Here is a 24,729-nt window from a genome sequence, read left to right on the forward strand (position 1 = left end):
TGGGTTGCAAAATTATACGATCCATTTTCTGTCTAAGAAAATATACTGGAAAACATAATCCTCTCCCAAAAAACAAAAGAAAGAAATTCAAAAAGAAAAAAGAAGAATTTAACAGTTTCACTTAAGTAGTTGACTTAATTATATCCCTAACAAAAAAAAGCTCTGTTGATTTGTGTGCGTGGACACATCAGATCCATAGACATAATTATCTAACATTTGTGAAAACTTTGCTTATTCAAGAGGCTATGTGTATATGAATTTTGTTTTATTTTTCTTTCTTCTTCCTACATTTTCCTTTCATTGTGCTTTATATCTTATACTGGATGATGATGATATAATTTATATAGATGACCTCTCTCCTGTTTGTCCCTTTGTGTGTCCTTTGTTAAAGACACCACTACTCTTCACTGTTAATGTATCCCACTTTATAGCATTAAGAAAACTGGGGCGCCTGGCTGGCTCAGTCGGTTAAGCCGACTTTGGTTCAGGTCATGATCTCATGGTTCGTGGGTTTGAGCCCCCGTCAGACTCTGTGCTGACAGCTCAGAGCCTGGAGCCTGCTACCAATTCTGTATATCCCTCTCTCTGTCCCTCCCCCACTCACTCTCTGTCTCTGTCTCTCAAAATAATAAACATTTAAAAAAATTAAGAAGGGAAATACCAGCCCCCACTTTTGAGACAAATACTGCTTACAAGTAAAGAGGATTTTTAGTAACTAAGTAGTTCAACATATATCATATGTCCTGGTCTTAATTCATCAAGCATTACCCATACCTTTGGCACATCTCTATTGATTTTGGGTACAGCTCTATAAAAGGCAAATAAAATAATATTTTACTACCATTTTAGCCATTCCAACCTGAGTTCCTGGTCATAAAGCAATGTTTCTACTACATAAAGCTCAAGTGGCCTTTCCTTAAACTATATCATTTAGTTTTTTTAAGTAGAAATTCTTGACCAAACCTTTGCATGTTAATAAAGTAACCTGCGTGGTGGTTGGTTCCTTTAATCTGTGTTTTTCGTACATTTTAGAATACATCAGAGATTTAAAAAATGTATTTTGCATATCCTAAAATAAAGTAAGATTGTTTCTTAAAGTGAACCTTCCACTACTCAGATTGTCTGTTTCATAAAAATATACTCACACTGCTTATTATTATTCAGAAACTTGTATTTAACTTCTAAAAATTATAATCATGAATTTGTACTTATTGTCTTAATATTTTTAATACCAACTTTTTCTTTCCCCTAAACGTTACTTTCAGCATTTTTCATTCAAATATTGCACATGGTTTTCCTTACTATGATTACACTGAAATATCTTTAAATTAAGAAAACTATATTGGAATTAAGAGTCTAAATCCTATCATTCCTGGAGTACAACAATGAACTAGGTTATTGCATTACATATATTCCCTAAAGAATGATGATCTTAGAATGTTATTTATCTGTTTTGTTTCTTTTTTGGATAACAAATAAACACGTTGTATTCTACAGCACTCCACTGACCACTGAAAGGCTGCATGGGAGAAAATGAAAGTATATTTACACATTTAAAAACAGTGACACCAAAAAAAAAAAAACCACTGTTCGTCATGTCTTAGACTAGGTTACGGGCACATAGGTATGCTCAATTTCTGATAATTCACTGAGCTGTATCATTATAACTTGACCATTTTCCTCTACTTCAGTTTACTTGAATAAAAGGTTTTTTTAATCAAACACTGTGATGTCCTATATAATCTTCTCCCGAGCTTTCTTAGACCAATCAAATTCCATAGCTCAATTTACTCACTTGTCTCCAGAGTCCAGGCATCTGATGAAAATGAAGCGCACTGGGTGTCTGATAAATACTATAATACCACAGTGCCTCAGCCTGTGATGAGCTGGAAAAGATGGCCCCAGTCTAAAGGGTACAGACACTACTCAGCTCCAAGGAATGGCTGCCATATGGGACTGTAGGTCTAATGTTGCCAGGTCTGGAAATTTGAATTTTTATGTCAAATTTATACTTTTTAATGTTGGCAACTGATTCAAATTTTTAAACACTACCAGCCAAACTAAATATGTCTTTGACCAAAGAGGCCTCCATAAAGAGCACCTCCCTGTGTAGGACCTCACTAAATGTGAGTCCAATTAAAATATTTTTCATATTTTAATTGATACTGCTAGCACGCAGGGAAGCCCACATTCAAAATTCAGTCTGACTCCACACCATTTCTACTGTAAGATACTGGCTGTAAATATGTGCTTGTTGTTCATAATCCGAATCTCAGACCAACCTTATAACACAGGTATCATCCCCATTTTACTGATGAGGGATCAAAGGCCCAAAGAGAGCAGATAATGCAAAGTACAGAACAGTATGACTGAATTAGATAACCTGAATTTAAATCCTTCCTCCAACACGTACTATTTTCACAACTAAATTAAACTTAAATTAATTTCTCCATGCTTCAGTTTTCTCCCCTGTAAGATGGGTACTCTAATAGCCTTACCTCACAAAAATGTTCTGAGGATATATATAAAGCATGTAGAAATGTCGTAGCACACAGTAAGTACTACGTGAATGTTGCTATTACTAATTATTATTGTTATTATCATCATCTGTAAAATGACAGCCTTGCTTGTTGAGTTTTAAGTGAACTATTAGGTAAAGTACTTAGACCTGTTCCTGAGACAGACTGTTCATTACATATTAACTGGGTGAACAGGTGAAATTTCTTTCAAGTACATTACTTCAAACCATGCAGCTTAATTGGCTTTTACTCTGTATAGGGTAATAACAAATACTATTATAGTTTGGAAGTATTTTAATTTGTACAAAGTGTTTTCTTCAGACATGTGAATAATATATAGCTTTGTAGTGTCATGATTATTGTCATGTTTATATTATTTGGAAATGTGTAGTGAAGTGAAACATGTGTCATGTCCTAATGTCAATTTTAATAATGTAATAAGATTTTATTCAAAGTATCAGGAATAGTTACAATATTTAGAAGATACTCTTTAAATTTAGATGATCTTTACCACCTCTTTTTGTTTCCCTAATTTTTAAAACACCTGAGCCCCTCCCCCTAAAAAACCCAAAAGATGCATGTAATTCAATAACTCAAATTACAAAGCTATATGCTAATATGTGGCATAGCCAGAATTTTTACTTACTTGTGACCCATTTCATGAGCAATTGTAAATGCAAGATTCAAGCCATTGTCTTCAGCAATAATACATTTTCTCTTTTCACTACACATTCCACTCAAATAAGCTATACCTAGAAGACACAAACATGAATTATCACATTTCAGATTCAAATGTAAACCTTTATGCTAGGAATCAGTAGAAAAAACTGAAAAATGAAATTCCTTACATTCAAATATGTCTATATTAAGCTGTGATATCTAATCCTTATGAATGAAATTGTAAGAGAAATTGTGTATGTATTAGTCACTCAATAAACTCTTAACACTCTTCTCAATTTAATATCGCAGATTAAATTATTTCATCAATTGTCCAATTCTCAAAAAGGCATACTATAAGAATACATTTTGGAAATACCAGTTTTCATTGTCATGAATGGTCACAACTTGGAAAATATAAATTAAAAAGCAATGATTAAATTAAGTATTTTTCAATTCTTGTTAACAATGTAGTTGCAAAAAAAACCTAAAATAAAATAAATGACATATAGGACATTCTTGAACTCACATTTATATTCTGAGTTAATATATTTAAAAATTTTATTTTGTAAAATACAATTTTAACTAATACAACAAAAAAACTGTGATTCAATACTGAAAAGTATTTCCTCTGAAAATTTCTTGCCTTATAAGATGGCCCAACTGCAGAGTATACGATAATGAAATATTATTTAAGCCAGTAATTTCTGCAAGATAGTTGATCTTCTGGTTTGAATTAGCAGTAACACAGTATGTGATATCATTGATACTCCTTCATCAAAGATTCATGTACCATTTTACTAATTAAGAAATACCTCTGAAGAAATATCCTTGAACACAAAGAACTATATAACCTTGCAAGTGTAAGTTTTAATGCATTTTTAAATAACAAAGTTTATTAAAATAATATCTAGTGTTATTGAATTATCTATATGCTCAGGAATCCTCCTATCTGTATAAAATACATCTAAGCTCATTATATGAAGAAATTAAGGCGTGGACAAGTGGAATGATTTGCCAAAGAACACATGAGTACTAAATATTATAAAATAAAGATTTGAAATGAACTTTGAATCAATATGCCAACTAACATTTAGTTTTTCCCGCTGATTATAATTTAGTGCAGAGTGGCCCCTAGTTAAAGATGGTTAGCTAACTACTTGGGACTTTTTTTCTGTCTTCAGAAACACAAAAAAATAGTGTTATGGAATGATTACATTTAACTAAAAGAATAAATCGCCTTGCCCATGTTTTGGAAAAACAGAAGGTTCATACAAGAACATGAACCGATTTAGTGGACCCATGCCCAAATTAAACAGAGGAGGATTTTATGAATGTGGCAGAACCCCACAGAGGCTCAAGGCTGAGACACACAGGTTCGACAGAGGCATTGCTCGGGGACTGAAAGTGGAGATTAGATGAAAGTATGTCTGAAATCCTCAAGTACTCATTCAAACCTTCGAGTAGAATGTCAAGGCCTGGTATTCACTGGCCTATCAAGAAAATGAAGATACATTCTCTCAAGAAAATGCAGTATAAACATACTACTTTTAAAACATAACTACAGGAAGAAATAGCCAAGAGATTAAATACATAAAGATGAAATACATAAAGAAATGCATAAATATCTATATATGTAGAAATATTTTATTAAAATATAAAATGTACAAATAGATGAAATTACTTCTTGTCTTAAAAAAAGTTTATTTATTTATTTTGCAAGAGAAAGAGAGCACAGCAGAGGGGCAGAGAGACAGGGAGAGAATTCCAAACAGGCTTCGTGCTGTCAGCACAGAGCCTGACATGGGGCTCAATCTCACCAGGTACGAAATCATGACCTCAGTGGAAACCAAAAGTTGGACGCTTAACTGACTGAGCCACCCAGGTGCCCTGAAATTACTTCTTTATGAATGGATAGATGGATGAAGGAATGAACAGACAAGTGACAAGCCATACTACTTCATTTGGCTGATTAAAACAGTCAAGATCTGGTACGAAGAAAAGAAGAAGGTAGGGATAAACACAGAGGGGTTAGGGAAGGGAGAAAAAAAGGAAGTCAAAAACATAGTTGTTACCGAGCTCTACTACATAACAAATCAAATACAAAACTTTAAGAAATGCTTGAAGAAACATAATGTGATTTTTAAGAGAGCTAAGTCAGGCACTTATTAATGCAACAAAATATGGAAAACAAACACAAGAGAGTAACTAAACTTGCATTATAGTTGAAGGGAAGAAGGAAAGAAAGATGGAAGGAGTGAAGGAGGGAAGAAGTGTGAAAGAAAAGTAGCTCCTCTTAATAAGACATTTAAAATTCTCTTGAGCATTTAGAAATTTAAATAAATATATACTTCAAGACTAAATGTCCCACTAAAATACTAAATTAAGTTCAGCTATAATTAGCATGTCAAAGACCACTGTGCAGTACAAATTTCCCTCAGGATGCCCATATATTTCGCCAAACCAAAATAAGCTCATCACCATACATAGATTAAAAGTCAGCTAACATAGGCTGTCATCATTTCATATATCTCTTTGCTGTATGGACCAGGACATAGCAAATTCAGTCACTTTAATAAATTTTACATCTCTTCTCCTATACTACTTGAAATATATTGTTCCCACCAACAAGAGTACTGTTGCTTGTTTCCAATTCTTACCTCTTCCATATTATTTTTTTCTATTCTAGATTGATACATTTTTCCATATTTTGCTGTTATCTTACTATATTGGCTAGGATTTCCAATGTACTAATGAAATATGGGTGGTATCAAACACCTTGTTTTCCTGACGATATTAATAGGAATGTTTACAGTTTCACAGTGGAGTATGAATGCTCAAGGACTTTATTTTTTTTGATGTTTATTTATTTTTGACAGAAAGAGAGACAAAGTATGAGCAGGGGAGGAACAGATGGAGAGGGAGACAGAGAATGTGAAGCAGGCTACGGGCTCCTAGCTGTTAGCACAGAGCCCGATGTGGGGCTCGAACACACAAACCGGGAGATCATGGCCTGAGCCAAAGTAACGGACTGAGCCACCCAGGTGCCCCAGGAGGACTTTAATAGATACAGTTTGTTAAGTTAAAGGAGTTATTTTTTGATATTCTTGTATGTCAAGTGAAAAAGGATGCAATGTTATGTGAGGTGTAGGTCAAAGGTAGATGGGAGTTAGATAGCATTTTTTTTAAAGAAACATAAGCTTGGAATAGTGAGAGAAACAGGAAAGAGAACTGATTAAGTACTAGGGGAATACTTAATTCATGGGTCAGAAAACAGATGGTTCAGCTCAGGATGGAGAGCACAAACCTGGACTCTCACTAATATGCCCAAATGAATGATATCCAACCTAATGGTTGAAACACAGAAGAGTACTACTTAGATTAAATTGGGGCTGGGATTTTTCAGAACAGGTTTAAAGAAAGGATGAAAACGTGTAACAGTTGGCAGTAAAATTGATGGGGAACGAAGGGACAGAACTTGTAGCACTGGATAGGTGAAGAAGTAATGTCAAAGATAATTTGGGAAAACAATACAGTTGTCCAGACAATGGAGTCAGCAGTGAAGAAAAGGAACAGATATTCTCTGAAAAAGTACTAGAGATTGTGATAAGAGATTGAGATTTAGAGACTTAAGATTTCAGAGGTGAAATTCCATGATATGATTAACTACTGGCACGAGGGTAGAGAAAGGTAGCTGGCATCCAGATTGAGGGGAAATAATTATTAAGTAGTGTTGGGTGGACTGATGGTATAACGTGAAGTTGCACCTGAATGAACTCAAGAAGCAGAGAGAAAGACGGCCAACATCCACACGAAATGGGGGAGACAATAAAGGAGAACAATCCATCACAGTGACGGTGACAGTGACGGTTAAGACGGTAAAGCTCAAGAGCTTCCATCACAACTGAAGAGTTTTTATATGAGGACAGGAGAGATTTTGACTTAGAAGCAGCAGCGGGAAGCAAGAGAAATGTTACAGGTATACAATGTTGGCATTTTCCTAGCACCAGACCTATGGATAGGGGAAGAATGTCTCTGGGGGCCCTAGATTCCTCACCAGGTTATGGGAAATCAATGACTTCTGTGTAGTCATGAAAAAAATATGGTATTGAAAAGAATATAATTTATAATATAAAAGACATATATTTTATACCATAAAATATGAATTTACATACAATAAAACAGAATTTTAAAATGAGTACATATTGGCATAGAGGTATGATTACACCTAAGTATTAAAAAATGCAGACCACCACATTTTCATAAAAGAACAAAAAGACTACACAGATATGGGGGCACCTGGCTGGCTCAGAAGTAGAGCACATGACTCTTGATCTCAGAGTCATGAGTTCAAGCCCCATGTTGAGCATAGAGCTTACTTAAAACAAAACAAATCAAAAAACTACATCAATATGCTAACTTGCTAATAGCAACTGTATTATATAACAGAGAAATAATAAGTAACTTTTCTCCCTCTTGTCCAATTTTCCAAATCATGGGTTTATAATACTTTTACAATGAGAAGATTAAAAGACATAAATATGATAATCATGTCTATGAAATTTAAAGAGTAATTAACAGAATCTCTTATAGACCATGATGCAATTTAACAAATAAGATGATCCTGTATTCCTATTCTCTTTTTACTTATGTGTACAGTTAGAATCTCCAACTAAGATTCTGATAAATTTAAATTTCATTGTCTTACATTTGGCCCACAAAGGAGATTTTCTTTAACTTGAAAGTTATGGAGAATAATTCTAACCATGACTAATTTAAATGACTTGCATTATTCTGTCTAAAAGCCTATGCTTTTCAGTTCCTTTCAAAAACTCATATGTTTCTTATTATAATAAGGGGTAGAGTTTAGAAGGAGAAAGGATTTAACACAGCTGTTATTTAAAGATAGCTATAATACAGACTCTTTTTAAGGTACCCTTTTAATATAAAAGTTTGTACAAACAAAAAGGATACCAAAAATCTCTCTAATTTCCCACCTAAAAATGAATCAAGTCATGTGTGAGGACTGAACAGAATCTCTCATCTGAAAACAATACATACAATCCTGGAATGTAATATGATACCTCATCAAGATAATCATAGAGCCCTAAAACTCCACAGGAAGCGTGTTACAATAGTGGACTAATCAGGAAATCAGTTTTTGAAAAATGTTTATTTATTTTGAGAGAGAGAGAGAGAAAGAGCATGAGTGGGGGAGGGGCAGAGAGAGGGGGAGAGAATTCCAAGCAGGCTTCGCACTGTCGGTGCAGAGTCCAATGCTGGGCTCCAACTCAAAGACCCTGAGATCATCACCTGAGCTGAAACTAAGAGTTGGATTCTCAACCAATGGAGCCACCCAGGTGCCCCAGGAAATCAGTTTTTATGATGTCAGATGGATGTATACTAACAAAAGTAAGTTCTCCAGCTCCACTGGTATTGCCTTTAAGCACCAACTAGACTACTTAAGTTCAAAATCTTGTCTCTCCTGGCACAAAATCGTTCACAGTTCTAGGAAAGATATTTGTCCTAGGATTGTACCTTATGAGAAAAGTTATTCACCTAGGAATCCTACTATTATTTGAGGCCTAATAGAACAAGGAAAAAAATGAATACATGCTGAGCATACCTTCAGGAGCACGAGCCACAAAATAAATACTCATTTTAAAATGTGATCATTAAAATCTAAAGGTATCTAAAACATTATGGAAGAATAAAAGGAAACACCAGATAGAGAAAAATCAAGGTAGGAGAGGCTTTTAGAGAAGGAAACAGCTTGGTGGTTATCACTGAGTGGCCAGAGGTCAGCCAAGGAAAAGCAGGGGAAGTTTGGGGGTAATTTCCTGAACAAAGGACTGAGCAGGGAAAAGGAGATGGTGATGAGAGTTGATATTGCTCACAGAAGGGTAAGTTAGGTTCGTTCAATGTGCAAGCCACGTAGTACATCTCTGCCTCAATAGGTATTTAGCATATCTGCAAGAAGGGGGTGTATGAAATGAAATGCATAGATGAAATTCCTGGAAACAAAGACCAATATAAAGTGTTAACTCAATGTGGGGTCCTAAATAAAAATGTAATTTTGAAGAATCAAAATGTATTTTGTCCACAAATTAGAAAAAAAATTTTTTTAGAATGACTTAATGAGATGGTACCCACATCATACGAAGCCCATTTACATGATTACGTTCAAATTGGACTTTGAACATATTTTACAATAACTTGCCTTACTAATTCAATAATTATCCGCTTCTACTCCATTACAAGGCAAGATGATGATGATTCAGGAATATAAAAGTACAATTATGTAAGTTATGAGTTTAATATGGGTATAGTTATAAATGTATTTTAAAAAGTAGGCTTCCAGATTCTCTTAAATGATTAATCCATAACATTCTTCATAATACAGTTCCTAAGAATACTAAGAAAAAAGTGAATTCCAAAAACAATAGAATATTAGTTTAAAAAAAAACTATAGTGAATCTCTGTGGTTGAAAAGGGAGACTATTTTATAGACATTAAAATGTTGTTTATGCGTTCCCACAACATGGTAGGCTGACAGTCCTTTTGGGAAAAACACATAGAGTGCCAGATAAAATGTAATGAACAAAGTTTTTGATGTATCACTAAGTTTGAAGAAAAAAGATTACCAAGTGCAAGAATAAAGCTTAAAAAATTTTCAAATCTAGAGGATAATATCCTGATTTAATATTGTTAAATCTGGATATCAGAAAAGATACAAGTCTCATTAAATAACGGGTGTGGTTTCCGAGCACCTGGGTGGCTCAGTCGGTTGAGCATCTGACTTCAGCTCAGGTCATAATCTCACAGTTCATGAGTCTGAGCCCCACATTGGGCTCAATCCTGTCAGCACACAGCCTGCTCCGGATCCTGTGTCCCCTTCTCTCTCTGCCCCTCTCCTGCTCATGCTTGCTCGCTCGCTCTCTCTTCTCTCTCTCTAAGATAAAAAAAAAAAAATTTAAATAAAGAATGGTGCGGTTTCAAAATGTCTGCAAGGACAGGCATTAAGGAGCAAGGAACTGAGATCTATACACAAATTAGAAAGCCTGGAAATGCTGTTAATGCTTGAAAATAACCTCAAAAGTCCACATGCAGGAAAGCAACAAGGAATCATAGCTCAAAGTTCTGGGTATGCCAGGAAAGGCTCCGTTAACACAGTGAAACCGAAACCACCATCATGCATAGGCTATGAAGCCACAGGAATATGAAGCCATAAATATAACGTACAAGCCCATCATACAATTTGGGGATCATACAGGATTGGAAAAAACCTTGTCAGTAAAAACAAATGAGGTATCACTGTGACGAGACACTTGATCATCTCAGCAAGCATAGAATTCCCACAGAAGAAACAGTTCCACTGAAGACAAACTCACAAATATAAACGACAAATCAAGTGAAGAAACAGCCATTGTGAGGAGACCATTACCAAAATAAAAACTAGAGAGAACATGTTAATGAAGGAAAGATGTTTTTAACACAAAGATGGGAAGCTTGAGATCTACATTCACTGGGCTACCACAACCCAAATGTATCTTTCTGTAAATAAAAAAAGAAACTCCTTCTTTGTGACACTTTACATCAAAATACTGGTGTAAAGAAATGTTAAATTTCTTCAAACAGAAGGAAAAATTCCAGACTAAAACATGAAAATAAAGAGGAGGAAATACAGAACACCAGAAAGAGTAAATGTACATGTAACTATAAATTAATAACAAATACACAAAACATCAATTTTTTTTAAGTAGGCTCCATCCCAGTGTGGAGGGGAGCATGCCTAGGGGACTCCAATGCAAAACACTGAGATCAAGACCTCAGCTGAGGTCAAGAGTCAGAAGTCAGATGCTTAACCGACTGAGCCACTCAGGTGCTCCACCTTAAACATCAATTTTAATGTCTTCCAAAATTTAAAATATAGAGAACTAAAGTACAAGCAACAATACGTCATCGGGAGATAAACGGAGTTCAAGAGTTCAAAAGTTCTAGCAATAATCAGCAGTAAAATGATACATGTCATTATATATAAGGTAATTACAAAACAATAGTAAAATAATACATAATTAACAATTACAGCGATTCAAAATGGCATACCAATATTAGATTTACCTATTTTTAAAAGGCAAGAAACAAAGAAAAAAAAGAAACATGAAATAAAGTGAAATAGTAAATAAACAGAAAGAAAGCATTTCAAATTATGATTTTCATTAAATAAAAAAGACTATACCATGGGAACTGTGTGTGACTGCCAAACTGAATGGATATTTAAGTTCTCGAAGGTGAGAGATGTGTAAATTAAGTTGATTGTGATAATCATTTTATAATGCCTGATGTATATTAAAACATCACATTTTTTACATATATACAACTTTTACCTGTCAATTTTATCTTGATAAAGTTGGAATAAATGAATGAAAAAAAACACTAGGCTGAATCCAAACTAAGATTGTAAATCTAGATTAAAAAAATAAACCTTAAGTGTATTGTGCTTAAAGAGATACAGCTTAAGAAAAAGAATATAAATAAGTTAGAAGTAAAAGAAGAGAAAACAATGTAATATGCAAACATCAACCAAAATAGAGAAAGAGTGACAATGTAAATATTACAAATATAGAAAATTAGACAAGTTGAATTTAAGCCATACGCATCTAGAGAGATAAAGAAGGGTGTTTTATTGTTTTTTTTTTTTTTTTTACGATAAAAGGATCACATCAACAAGAGGACTTCGCAGTTCTTTTCTGTATTTACTCAACAACTAAGCCTCAAAATGTATATATAGTAAAAATGAACAGAATTAAGAGAGAAAGACAAATCCACAGTTAAACTGGAAGACTTAACAAGTCTCTTTTAATAGCTGATAAAACAACCATAAAAAAATTTACTCAAGACATAAGAGATCTGAACAAAATATTAGCAAATCTCTCTTAATTGACATAACAGAACATGGCACCCAACAAAATTCTTTTTCTTTTTAAAAAACTTTTAATGTTTACTTATTTTTGAGAGACAGAGCACAAGTGGGGAAAGGCCGAGAGAGAGAGAGGGAGACGCATAATACAGAGCAGACTCCTGGCTCTGAGCTGTCAGCACAGAGCCCCATGCAGGGCTTGAACTCACCAGCCATGAGATCATGACCTGAGTCGAGGTAGGACACTCAACAAATTGAGTCACCCAGATGCCCCAATTCTCTCTTTTTAAGTGGACAAGGTACATTTATGGCCATATTCATACTGAGTAGTGAAAAAAAAAAGTGGAAATAATCCAAAGTTTGTTCATTGGCCAAAATGGAAATAATTTAGAAATCAGGAACTAAAAAGGTAACTAGAAAAACCCAAACTGCTTACACATAAGATGATACTCTTCTAAACAGTCCACAAGTGAAAGCAATTATAATGAAAATTAGAAAATACGTTAAACATGGCTACAGTAAAAATAGAACACATAAAAAATGTGTGGGCTGAAATGACAGTGCTTAGGGAAATTCACAGCATATATTATAAAAAACAAAAGAGACTGAAATCAATGATTAAAATTCCTTCCAGGAGCTGGGAAAAGAAGAGAGCATCAAAGCTTAAGAAAAGAAAGGGAAAGAAATAATAAAGAGCAAAACCAATGAACTATAAAACAAATGTAAAAGAAAACTGGAAAAATTGGTAATTCCCTAGTAAACCGACCAAGAATAAAAAGACAAGTACAAATTATCAACACCCACAAAGAATAAGGAAATGTCTCTACAACCCTAAAGACATCAAGGTAATATATAAAAAAAGCATACCAATAAAATTTACAACTTGCCAAAGCTGTCAAAAGAAATTTTCTATTGCCAAAGCTGTCAATAGAATTTTCTATTATCATCCCATTTATTCATTCTACTCCAGCTGGATTGGCTTGTTTTTTGTTTGTTTGTTTTTGTTTTGTTTTTGCTTTCCTTTTCTTTTTCCTGTCATTTCCATCTCAAGACCTCTTCACTGGCTTTTCACTCTGGAACATTCCTTCCCTAGATATCTCCAGATTTTGATCACCAAATTTAAATTACAAATACCCTTCCTACCCTGGAACTCCCAGATTATCTCTTACTTAAACTGACTCCTTTTTCTATGCCAGTTTATCTTTTAATATACCAATTAATTTAACTATTCATTATGGATATTGGCCATTTCTCTCTTAGAATGTTAAGCACCACAAAGGCAGGAAAGTACTGAGAAGTCAATTTGTTCATTCCCAACAAGTAGAACTGTATAGTACAGTGTATACTATACATTGTATAATAACATGAAAATACATTTTGAGGTGTATTATTGTGCATTTCTCTTTTGTATTTCCACACAAGTCATGTCTTAGTTATCTACAGGCTTCTCTCTGAGGGCACAGGAGAAAGGATAAGGATTAGAGGTAGGTAGCCTTTGGAACTCTGGAGGATAGTGAATTGGGAAACTCCAGACCAATATACGATGACTCAAACATGGAATTAATAAAAAAAAACTCTGGGTCAGTAGGTGGAAAGAAGGGCTGTGTTGTCATTTCTGAGCCTACTTTGACTCTTGCTATCAAGAAGGCCAGAGGGGTGGGCAGTTTAACTCAGGGGACCCAGGGGGCACATGACTGAGATCTGGCAGGGTCTTAATAGCACTAAGAGCTGGAAGGGTAGGGCCTGGGGAGGCTGGGAAGAAAAAAAGTGTGGTAGAAAGAGTTGAATCGGAGTTATAGGGCCCTGACCAAACCAACATTCTTGAGTTGAACCCACCAACTGCATTTGGAGGCCAAATCCAGCCTGTAGACAAAGGAATTCACTGCAAAGACGCTGAGAGCAAAGGTCTCAGAGGAAAGTGAAGGCACTGTGATTTCTGATCTATAGCCCATCAATCACCTCAGCTATGGAAAGAATCAAAGGAGAGGTTAAGGGCACTATTTGGAAGAACTGAATATTAGCTAAAAACAAACCGAAACAAGGTAAATGAATAAAGTCATTTAAAGTGGGGGAAAAAATAACATCAATTGACATGTTTCAGTTCTCATCGTCCTCAAATCAAAGGAGGTAGGGATTTGTGAGGAAAAGATTTAACACATTCTAGGAAGATAGATGCAACATTTTCTTTTCCTAATTTAGTATCATCTTTGACCTTGTAATGTGTATTGTGACAAAATTAACTATAGATGGGAAAGCACATGTTAAAAAAAGGGTGTGTGTGTTTTTAATGCGTGGCTAAAGGAAAATCAGTGAATACTCACTCACTTTATTTTATGATTCTAAGGTGTGTGGAGGTATCTAAAATCAATAAGTTGTAGACTAGACAGCATATGGATACCACATCTAATTGTTTGGTAAGTTTTTTATGAAATATGAATATGATGCAGGAAAAATACAGTGAAAGGTAGTTCAAGTAAATGTTCAGGAAAATAGTGAAAGAAAGTGAGTTCAGGGGTGCCCAACTGGCTCAGTCAGTAGAGCATGTGACTCTTGATCTTGGGGTTGTGAGTTCAAGCCCCATGTTGGATGTAGAGACTACTTAAAACTAAAAATATTGAAAGAAAGAAAGAAAGAAAGAAAGAAAGAAAGAAAGAAAGAAAGAAAGAAAGAAAGAAAGAGAGAAAGAGAGAGAAAGAGAGAGAGGAGGAGAGAGAGAGAAAGAAAGAAAGAAAGAAAGAAAGAAAGAAAGAAAGAAAGAAAGAAAGAAAGAGAAAGAGAGAAAGAAAGTGAATTCATAGGGACAGTGGTATGAAGGAAAGACAGAGATGGCCAGTTCCTAAAATCTGCTCTTTTAAGGATGGAGAAGACATCATGGTAAAGGACAAGTTCCAAAAGAGATTTACTTGCTGCTTTCATTGTTTTCACATGTTCTTAATCTTTACAATAAACCACACTACTAAGCAGACCTCCCTCCTTCCCACATTAAGATAATGAAACGGAAGGCTTTTGTTTGAAAGTAAGAACAATTAGGAAAATTTATGTCTGCAAGCTAGTTTTGTGCTCCCGCTATTGTATTAGAATACAGAATGATTGTATTAGAATAATCTAATAAATTAGATTTATTGTACTTCACATTCATTTCTCTTCTCTCTTTCAGAAAATTTAAAGGCAAGCTATGGGATGATTTCAGAAGCTAAACTCTCAAATCTTTAGAGAGTTTAAGCCTGACTCCAATGTACATTACTGTGTTTTTGATATATCCCTAATACATAATTAAAAATATATACCATCTTGGGGCGCCTGGATGGCTCAGTCGGTTGAGTGTCCTACTTCAGCTCAGGTCATGACGTCGTAGCTTGTGAGTTAGAGCCCCGCGTCAGGCTCTGTGTTGACAGCTCAGAGCCTGGAGCCTGCTTCGGATTCTGTACCTCCCTCTCTCTCTGCCCCAACCCACTTGCATTCTGTCTCTGTCTCTCTCAAAAATAAATAAACATTAAAAAAAAATTAAAATATATATATACCATCTGAAATTCTTAATTTAGATTTCAGTGCAAATCTGAAAATGTAATGCTGGGGTACACTGAAAAAGCCATATGTGATAGATCACACATCTAACACTTATAAATCAGAAATGGGAAATTTACTGTGCAGTCTACCACAAACATGGATGAAAGTTGGTATTCCCATTGCTGAGTTAATTTTTAAAAAAAGACAAATCAGAGTTCTCAGGCTTTCTGTATGACTTTGCTCACAAAAACAAAACAAAAACAAAAACAAATTAGGTTTAATGACTTCATCTGCCTCGGAGACTAAAAAACTGTCATGACTTTAAAAAATAGGTAAGATGAATCACAGTTAAAGATTTTTGGGAAATTTAAGGATACAGCTGGAAAAATTTTAAAGTGTTCTGATTGCATATAAATCAGGAATTTTGGCTAACGCATTTTTATAATGTTATAACGTAATCATATCCTGAAGGCATTAAACAGGGACAATTAAAACTAAAAATATCATGCTACTAAAAAGCTGTATAAATTGCTTTTTAGAATACTAGTAAAAACACTGACAGCATGCATTTATAACCATAAACACATTCAAACTTCAAAACAGCTTGACACATTCTTTTTTCATCATGCCAATTTTTAATCATGTTGTTACTTTTCATAACTCACTCTCTACCCAGTGTGATCAGTGTTTTTTATTCAAGAAAATAAATAATTCTATAAGCTGGAGAAATCTAAAGAATATAATTATAATTACATTACTATTACAAATATCTGATACTCTTAAATCCCAATGACTAAAATTTAAACTATTAAGTTTAATATAGTGATGTGACATGATTTGTTAAACAAAACACATTTACATAAGGACAAGTGTTCTAACTTTAGATGCATTTTTAAGATCTCAGCTTTTTAGGTCTCTACGCTGAGGTAGTTAATAGTAAACTGGGTAAAATCTTCTCAAAGGTGATTTGATTTTTCTAAAATCCTGATTGGAATTGAACACCAGATTTTCATGACCTGTTTTCTGCATTAAGTAAAGACAAAATGCAAAGAATAAAGTTTTAAGGACGGAAGCTCTTGGGTCAAATATTGTAGGGTTTGAGTCCCAGCCTTGATTTTTAGCTTTGTGACCATAGGAAAGTTTGTTCTTCTTCCTGAGCCTCAGTTTTCTCAATAGTAAAATCGGGAAATTAGCCATTTGGCTTAGGAATGCCAGTTAATTTAGATAAAATATTTCAAGCCTTTGTTGGCTTACGTGAAACATGCTCACCCTTAAACCATTTTCTTAACTGTAAAAGGAGGTTAACAATCCCTTATGATCCAGAACTTTTGAAGGGTTAAAGGAGGTGATGTATTTAAAAACCCATGGCACATGACAGATGCTTGAGAAGTATTCTTGTATACAGACAATGCTGGGTGGTGAAGTTGCACTTCTAGATCTTATAATAAGATAATTCTTAAAAACTACAAGGAGGATCTCAGGGAGTTTTCTAAATTAAAATGTTTTTTGTTTCCCAAGGATATATTTGGCATATTTTAATATTCATATAGTACTTAATAGCACCATTAAAATATTTTCTACTACCAACAAAATTCTATAACTAAATGAAGCTTTAACAGTAAAGGATCTTGAGGAGAAAATTGCCTTATGAACAATCACTTTTCATAATAATTCCTTAAGAATTATGTATCCAAGTCTTATCCCTGGAATATGCCCTGCCAAAATAGAAATATAGTGTCTGATTTATGTCCTGGCCAGAGCCTAATACGAAATACACCAGCAGCCAAGAATTAAACAAGATAAGTTCAGCTTTGCTTTTATTGTAAACCACAGGAAAGATGTCATTTTTCTATCAGGAACTCATTTCTATTCAGAAATACATGGATTGAGCACCTGGGATGCTCATTACTGTGGTATGTGCTGAGGACACAGACAAGTACTAAGCAAGATCCTTGATCACGAAAAGATTAGAAGAAGAGGAAATGAACGAAATGCAAGTTAAATAAAAGGTATATTGAATTCCTCAAAAAGCCTGCATGGTAGAGTGGGAGATAATCTAACAAGTCCAAAAGTGGAAATTAATCAGGGTTCTGAAAAATGGGTAGAACCTGCACAGGGATAAAGGAAAGAAAAGAAAACAAAGAAATGCTCTTCCATTTAGAAATTCTGAAACAATACATTTGAACACACTCACTGAAGTCTGCAAAAATAATCAGTTCTTTAGCAGGGCCTCAGTTAGAAGAGTGTGCTAGTGTGAATTTAAAAGTGGCACAATGATGGGGAGATGACGTTTTAAAAAGGCTTCCAGGGGCGCTTAGGTGGCTTAGTCAGTTAAAGTCATGAATCTCACGGTTTGTGAGATCCAGACCCATATTGGGACTTGGGATTCTCTCTCTCTCTCTCCCTGACTCTCCCCCATTCATGCCCTCTCTCTCAAAATAAATAAACAAACATTTTTCCAATAATTTCAAAAAAGGCTTCTTAAGTGAATGAGAAAAAGGGTTTGGTAGGTGAAGTCTGGGTGGGATTTCAGTCTTTTCCGTTCCTCAGGTTCTGTACATTAGGTATCCTGTGCAAGATACAACCTGAAGAAACCTTTCTGAAATCCCTGGTTGTAATGCAAAAAGCAAATATAACGATCACATAATTTCTTTCTTTTTATGTTTTAATATTTAAATTACTTTCATTGAACAGTTCTAAGAATTTTAACACTCACATTGATTCATTGAATCACCATCACCATCAGGAACCAGAAGAGGTCCATCACTCCCCAAAACTGGGGTTTCCCCTTTATTTTTAAAACTTTTTTTCAATGTTTATTTATTTTTGAGAGAGAGAGAGAGAGAGAGAGAGAGAGCAGGGAAGGGGCAGAGAGCCGGGGAGAGACACAGAATCCGAAGCAGGCTCCAGGCTCTGAGCTGTCAGCACAGAGCCCGATGTGAGGCTGGAGCCCACGAACTGTGAGATCATGACCTGAGCCAAAGTCGGACGCTTAACTGACTGAGCCACCCAGGCACCCTGTGCTTTCCCACTGTAAGTACACTTTCCCCCATCTTTAAAACAATAGTGATCTCTGGATCACTGATCTGATTCATCATTATAGGTCTGTCTTTTAGATAATGTCATGTAAGTGGACTCATAAGGCAGCTAACCTTTTGAGACTGGCTTCTTTCAGTGAGCACAGTGCTTTGAGAGTCCTCAAATTACTACAGACTTGAACCATTTACTTCTTGAAGCCCATTGGATTGTTTCCAGTTTTTGACAATTATGAATAAAGTAGGTATAAATGTTCATGACCAGGTTTGGGTGAAGATAAGTTTTTATTTTTCTGAAGTAAACACCTAGAAATTGGATTACTGAGTCATATGATAAGTATTTGCTTATCTTCCTCAGAAATTGCCAGATTGTTTTCCCAAGTGGTTGTAAAGTTTTGCAATTGCCAGCAGCAATGTCTGAGTATTAAAGTTGACCCACATTATCCACAGAACTTGATATTGTCAGTATTTTATATTTTAGTCATAAAATAGGCATACAGTGATATCTCACTGTGGATTTAATTTGCATATTCCTAATGACAACTGATGATGACATCTTTTCATGTGTTTATTTCCAATATATATCCCTTTTGTGAAATGTCACGTCAAGTCTTGCACATTTTTAAAGTTTGTTTTCTTAGTGTTGAACTCTGAGAGTTCTTTATATATCCTGTATATAAGTCCTCATGTCTGGATATGTGAGACTTATGAAGACTTATGAAGACAGCTAAACAACACAATGGTTAAGAGTACTGATCTCCCCAACACACACAGTCAAACATCTGCATATAACTTTTGACTCTCCCAGAACTTAACTACTAAAGCCTACTTACTGTTAATCGGGAGGACCTTACAGATAACATAAACAGTCAATTAACACCTATTTTGTATATATTATGTACTATACACTTAGAATAAAGTAAGCTAGAGAAAAGGGTAGTGAGAAAATTGTAAGAAAGGCAAAGTACATTTACAGTACCATACTGCATTTATCAAAAAATACCCACATATAAGTGGACCCATGCAGTTCAAACCCATGCTGTTCAAGGGTCAATTATATTTTCTTCTGGTACAGAACTTGTACTTTTAAAAAACATTTTTAACATTTATTTATTTTAGAGAGAGAGGGAGAAGGAGGTAGGGAGAGTATGAATGGGGGAGGGGCAGAAGGAGGGAGACAGAGGATCCAAAGCAAATTCTCTGCTGTGAGTGCAAAGCCCTATGCGGGGCTTAAACTCACTATCATGAGATCATGACCTGAGCAGAAGAGTCAGCCGTTTAACCGACTGAGCCACCCAGACGGCCTCCCATAACTTATATTTTAATCCCTTAACAGAGCAAAATATTTTTATTTTCGATGTTGTTGTTTTAATTTTGATGAAATCTACTATTTTTTCCTTTAATGGGTTATGCTTGCGGTATTGTATCTAAAAACACTTTACCTAATTCAAGATCACAGATTCTGGTGTTTTCTTCTCGGCTTTATACTTTTACATTTTACACTAGATTAATAATACATTTTGTATAAAGTTTTATAAGTTCATTTATTTTCTTTTATTAAAAAAAGTAGGAGTGCCTGGGTGGCTCAGTTGGTTGAACTATCGACTTCATCTCAGGTCATGATCTTGTGATTCATGAGTTCGAGCCCCATATTGGGCTCGCTGCTGTCAGTGCAGCATCCTCCTCAGATCCTGTCTCCCTCTCTCCCCTTTCATGCTTGTGTGTGCTCTCTCTCTCTCTCTCCCAAAAGTAAATAAACATTAAAAAAAGTAAAAGAACTTTATAGTCCTTCATAATGTAGAATGATGTCCAGTGTTTTCAAGACCATTTCTCCAAAGATTATTCTTACTTCATTAAACAGAATTTGTACCTTTATAGAAAATCATTGGCCACACTTGTGAAGATCTATTTCTGGAAACTGTATTTTGATCCATTGACCTATGTATCTATTTCTTTCTTTTTTAAGGTTTATTTATTTTTGAATGATAGAGTGGGTGAGGGAGCTGAGGGAAAGAGGATCTATAGTGGGCTCCATAATGACAACAGGAAGCCTGATACGGGGCTGAAACTCATGAACCGCGAGATCATGACCTGAGCTGAAGTCAGACGCTCAACTGACTGAGCCACCCAGCCATCCCTTGTCTCTATTTCTTAAGCAGTACCATACTGTATCCATTATTGAAGCTTTGTAGTAAGTGTTGAAATCAAGGACTGATTCCTCCAAAACTACTTTTCTTTTCAAAATTGTTTTGGCTATTCAGTTGTTTGCCTTTTCATATATATTTTAGGATCGTCTTGTTTCTATCTACAAAAAAGAGCTCAAACTTTTATTGGAATTGGGTTAAATCTATAGATCAATTGAGAAGAGCTATATCTGTGCTCTGCTGAACTTCCTTATCTATGAACATCTGTTTCGATGTTCATCTAAATATTTATTTAGATCTTCCTTTACTGAGGTGCCCGGGTGGCTCAGTCAGTTAAGCTCAGATCTTGATCTCATGGTTTGCAAATTCGAGTCCCATATTGGGCTCTCTGCTGTCAGCACCAAGCCTGCTTTAGATCCTCTCTCCTGTCTCTGGAGGAGATCCTCTGTCCCCTTCTCTACCCCTCTCCCACTCATGCTCTTTCTTTCAAAATAAACTTAAAAAAAAAAAAAAAGGAGATCTTCCTTTATTGCTCTCATCAGCATTTTATAGTTTTAATCACACAGATTCTGTATATGTTTTGTTAAATTTATACTTAGATATTCCATTTTGGGCCTATAACAAGGATAAATACTCAAGAGTAGAAAAAGTATTTTATGTTTACTTATATTCTATTTCTTTTGCTCTTTCTTTATTCCTGATGTTCTAGTTTCCATTAAACATAATGTCCCTTCCATCAGAATTACTTACTTTGGCAATTCTTTTAAAGAAGCTCTTTTGATTATGAATTCTCTTGGTTTTTTCTTCATAAGAGATGCTCCTATTTTATCTTTTTTTTAATGTTTATTTTTGAGAGAGAGCAAGCGGGCAAACAGTGAAGAGGCAGAGAGAGAGAGGGAAGAGAATCCCAAGCAGGCTCAGCACTGTCAGCACGGAGCCCAATACAGGGCCCAAACTTACGAACTGTGAGATCATGACCTGTGCAGAAACCAAGAGTCACACACTTAACCAAATGAGCCACCCAGGCACCCCTATTTTATCTTATCTACACTGACAATCCTTTCTTTCAGTATTTTAAAAATAGCGTGCCATCCTACTGGCTTTCATGGTTTGTCATAACAAATCTGTTGTCATTAATAGCACTGGTCCCCTCAAAATAACAGATTTTTGGGATGTGTCATTTTTTTCTTCATCTTTAGTTTTTGCTGTTTGATTGTGATACGCTGTGCATCTTTTCAGGCATTTCTTGTTCAGAGTTTACTTGGCCTTTTGATGATTCATATCTTTTGCCAAATTTGCAAAGTCTTCAGTCATATTTCTTCTCTCTTTGTGTCTCCTTCTGGGACCCATGATGATGTCTTGTGATATTTTCCACAGATGCCTAAGACATTTTTTCCCAATCTTCTTTTCTCTCTGGTGTTCAGTTTGGATAATTTCTTCTGATATATCATTAAGTTCTCAGACTCTTTTCTCTGTCACCTTGGTTCTACAACTCTGTACATTCAGGGAAATTCTTATTTTGGTTATTCTTTCTAAAGTGTAATATTTCCATTTGGTTTTTCATTATACATTCTATTTATTTCCTGAGACTATCTTTTCATTCATTTAAAAAATGTGTGCCCTTACTTTTTGCAATATATTTATAATAGATTTGTCATAGAATTCCAAAATCCAAAATCTGCACCACCTCAGAGAAAGTATGTGATGAGTGTCTTTTCCCATGCAAATTGAGATTTCCCTATTTTTTTTACAGATGGTGTAATTTTGAGTTGTATCCTGGACATTTTTAACACTACATTGTAAGACTCTCAGTCTTATTTAAATCCTACAAAGAATGCTGATACTTAATCATAAAAGTTCCAAAATTCCAAAGCTCTGTAGGCTTTGGTTTCATTGTCAAATTTCTACTGTTGATTTTCAAAGCCTTTTCCAGCCCTGTGTGTTTGTCATCTAGTGACCAGGCTGTGAATTAGGTGGCTCAGTAGCTTAGTGGGCTCAGTTCTCAAATTTTATGGTCATATTCACATACGCAAAGCTGAGGTAGGCAGAGGAGTTGATAACCGAGTGTACGGGGTTACTTTCCCTACCTCTTCCCTCTCCAGCATCTCCTTTGTCCCTTCCCTGTTCCTGTGGTTCTCATTCCAGTAGTGCTTCCAGAAAGTCTGGGCTTTAGTTATCCCACTCTGTACTGCGTTTTTTGGGGCTACGTCTGTGTCTAGGCTTGAGCAATAAAAGGGCTGCAACAAAATGCAATGGGGTTCACCCTTCCCTCTTAAAATAAAAGCTCTGTAGACCAGAGAGTAAGGTTCATCTCAGATTTTTATGACTCCTGTTGGTCTCCCCACTGCCACTGTCATAGGATTGCTTGGTAGATAAGTCAGGAAAGAATGTGGGCAATTATTTAAAAGGGGGGACTTCCCCCACTTTCTCAGAGCATTAGGAAACCTTCTTCATCCTTGATTCAAACCAAAGGGATTTCCTAGCTCTCTCTCTCTGTACATGTCTTAATGACTACTTCCAAGTTTGGGCTGTTCTGAGTCCAGGAGAGAGAGAAAAATAATAAACTCACTGCTGGTTTGTAGTACTTCAAATTCTTGCCTTCTTCTCAATCTGCACTCTACTAATTACTTTATTTTTAAAAAATTTTTTAATGTTTATTCATTTTTAAGAGAGAGAAAGAGAGAGAGGAGGGGGAGGGGCAGAAAGAAAGAGCGAGACACAGAATCTGAAGCAAGCTTCAGGCTCTGAGCTGTCAGCACAGAGCCCAATGTGAGGCTGAACCCGACGAACCACAAGATCATGACCTGAGCAGAAGTCAGATGCTTAACTGACTGAGCCAACCAGGCACCCCGCTACTATTTACTTTTTAAAATCTTCAAATAGTGTTCTATTCTCCCATGTTTTGTAGCTACATTCAATGAAAGAGAAGGGTGGAGTGTGTTCACTCCAGCTTATCTTAAACTAGACAGAAGTTCCCTCTCCGGAAAAAAAAAACCAAAACAATAAGAACTACTGTCTTGTAACTTATAGAAAATTACCTATGGGATTGTATTACTTCTACAGTGCAAATGAAGCATCTCAATGATCTCCATATTCTCTGGAGTCATTACCATTTCCAACCACATAAGAGCCAGAAATGGAAAGACTATGGCACATGCAAAGCAACTGATGTGCTGCATCATCAGATTGTTTAGGTATTAAAGACACAAATCACTGTACTATCTAGAAAAGCATGTTCTTCCATATGGGCTTACAAAGTTTCTGCATTTTTTGCCATCTAACAATTGGTAATATTCTTTATATCATAATAGAACTAACAATTGATAATATTCTATATATCATACTAGAACTGACCTACGAAAATTTTTCACTAAAATAATAGATTACATTGATATAATTACATACTAATAATTACACAAAAAGAAAAAAATGATTAATAAACTCAATTATCTTCAATACTCTTACTAGAGAAAATAAATGACATAGAAAAACTCAAACTGACATTAAGACAGAATCTTCTGATCATGAGATTATTAAAATTTATGGTCCAAATTAAAAAAAATATATATGGAAGGCTTCTGAATACTTCAGAGATGTGTGTCAATACATTTATGCTTGAAAGCTATGATGATATAGACATGGAGAGAAGGTGGTGCAGTGTAAAGGAAGACAAGGGGAAACTGTCTTTGAATCACGTAGACAAGAATAACAAAAGGTCAGCAAAGAGGAAAAGATTGAAAAGAATGTGAACATAGTACTTTTTATTCACCATTCTGTCTCTAGCACCTAGTATAAGCTTTTAGGCACAGAGAAAGTACTCCAAAATATTAGAAAAAAATTGGATAAATGAAAAAGAGCAAAGAGAGAGATAAAGAAGTCAAAAGAAGGTCACCTCAAATAAAAGAACCAATAAAAGCTGAGGAAGAAGGACAATAAAAAGGCACAGT

The 24,729-nt window shown here is 35.2% G+C and overlaps 1 protein-coding gene across 5 annotated transcripts in view; it reads right to left on the minus strand.

Moving 5' to 3' along the window:
* Positions 1 to 24,729, minus strand: part of ADAMTS19 (ADAM metallopeptidase with thrombospondin type 1 motif 19) — a 237,443-nt gene that overhangs the window by 124,381 nt on the left and 88,333 nt on the right. For all 5 annotated transcript variants that reach the window (XM_019422109.2, XM_053907517.1, XM_053907518.1 and 2 more), the window contains one exon: positions 3,166 to 3,271. In XM_019422109.2, coding sequence (XP_019277654.1) covers positions 3,166 to 3,271 — 106 coding nt within the window. The remainder of the gene's footprint in view (positions 1 to 3,165; positions 3,272 to 24,729) is intronic.

This window comes from Panthera pardus, unplaced genomic scaffold (genome assembly GCF_024362965.1).
Source record: "Panthera pardus isolate Hobbes unplaced genomic scaffold, ASM2436296v1 HiC_scaffold_2, whole genome shotgun sequence".
Classification (NCBI taxonomy): Eukaryota; Metazoa; Chordata; class Mammalia; order Carnivora; family Felidae; genus Panthera; species Panthera pardus.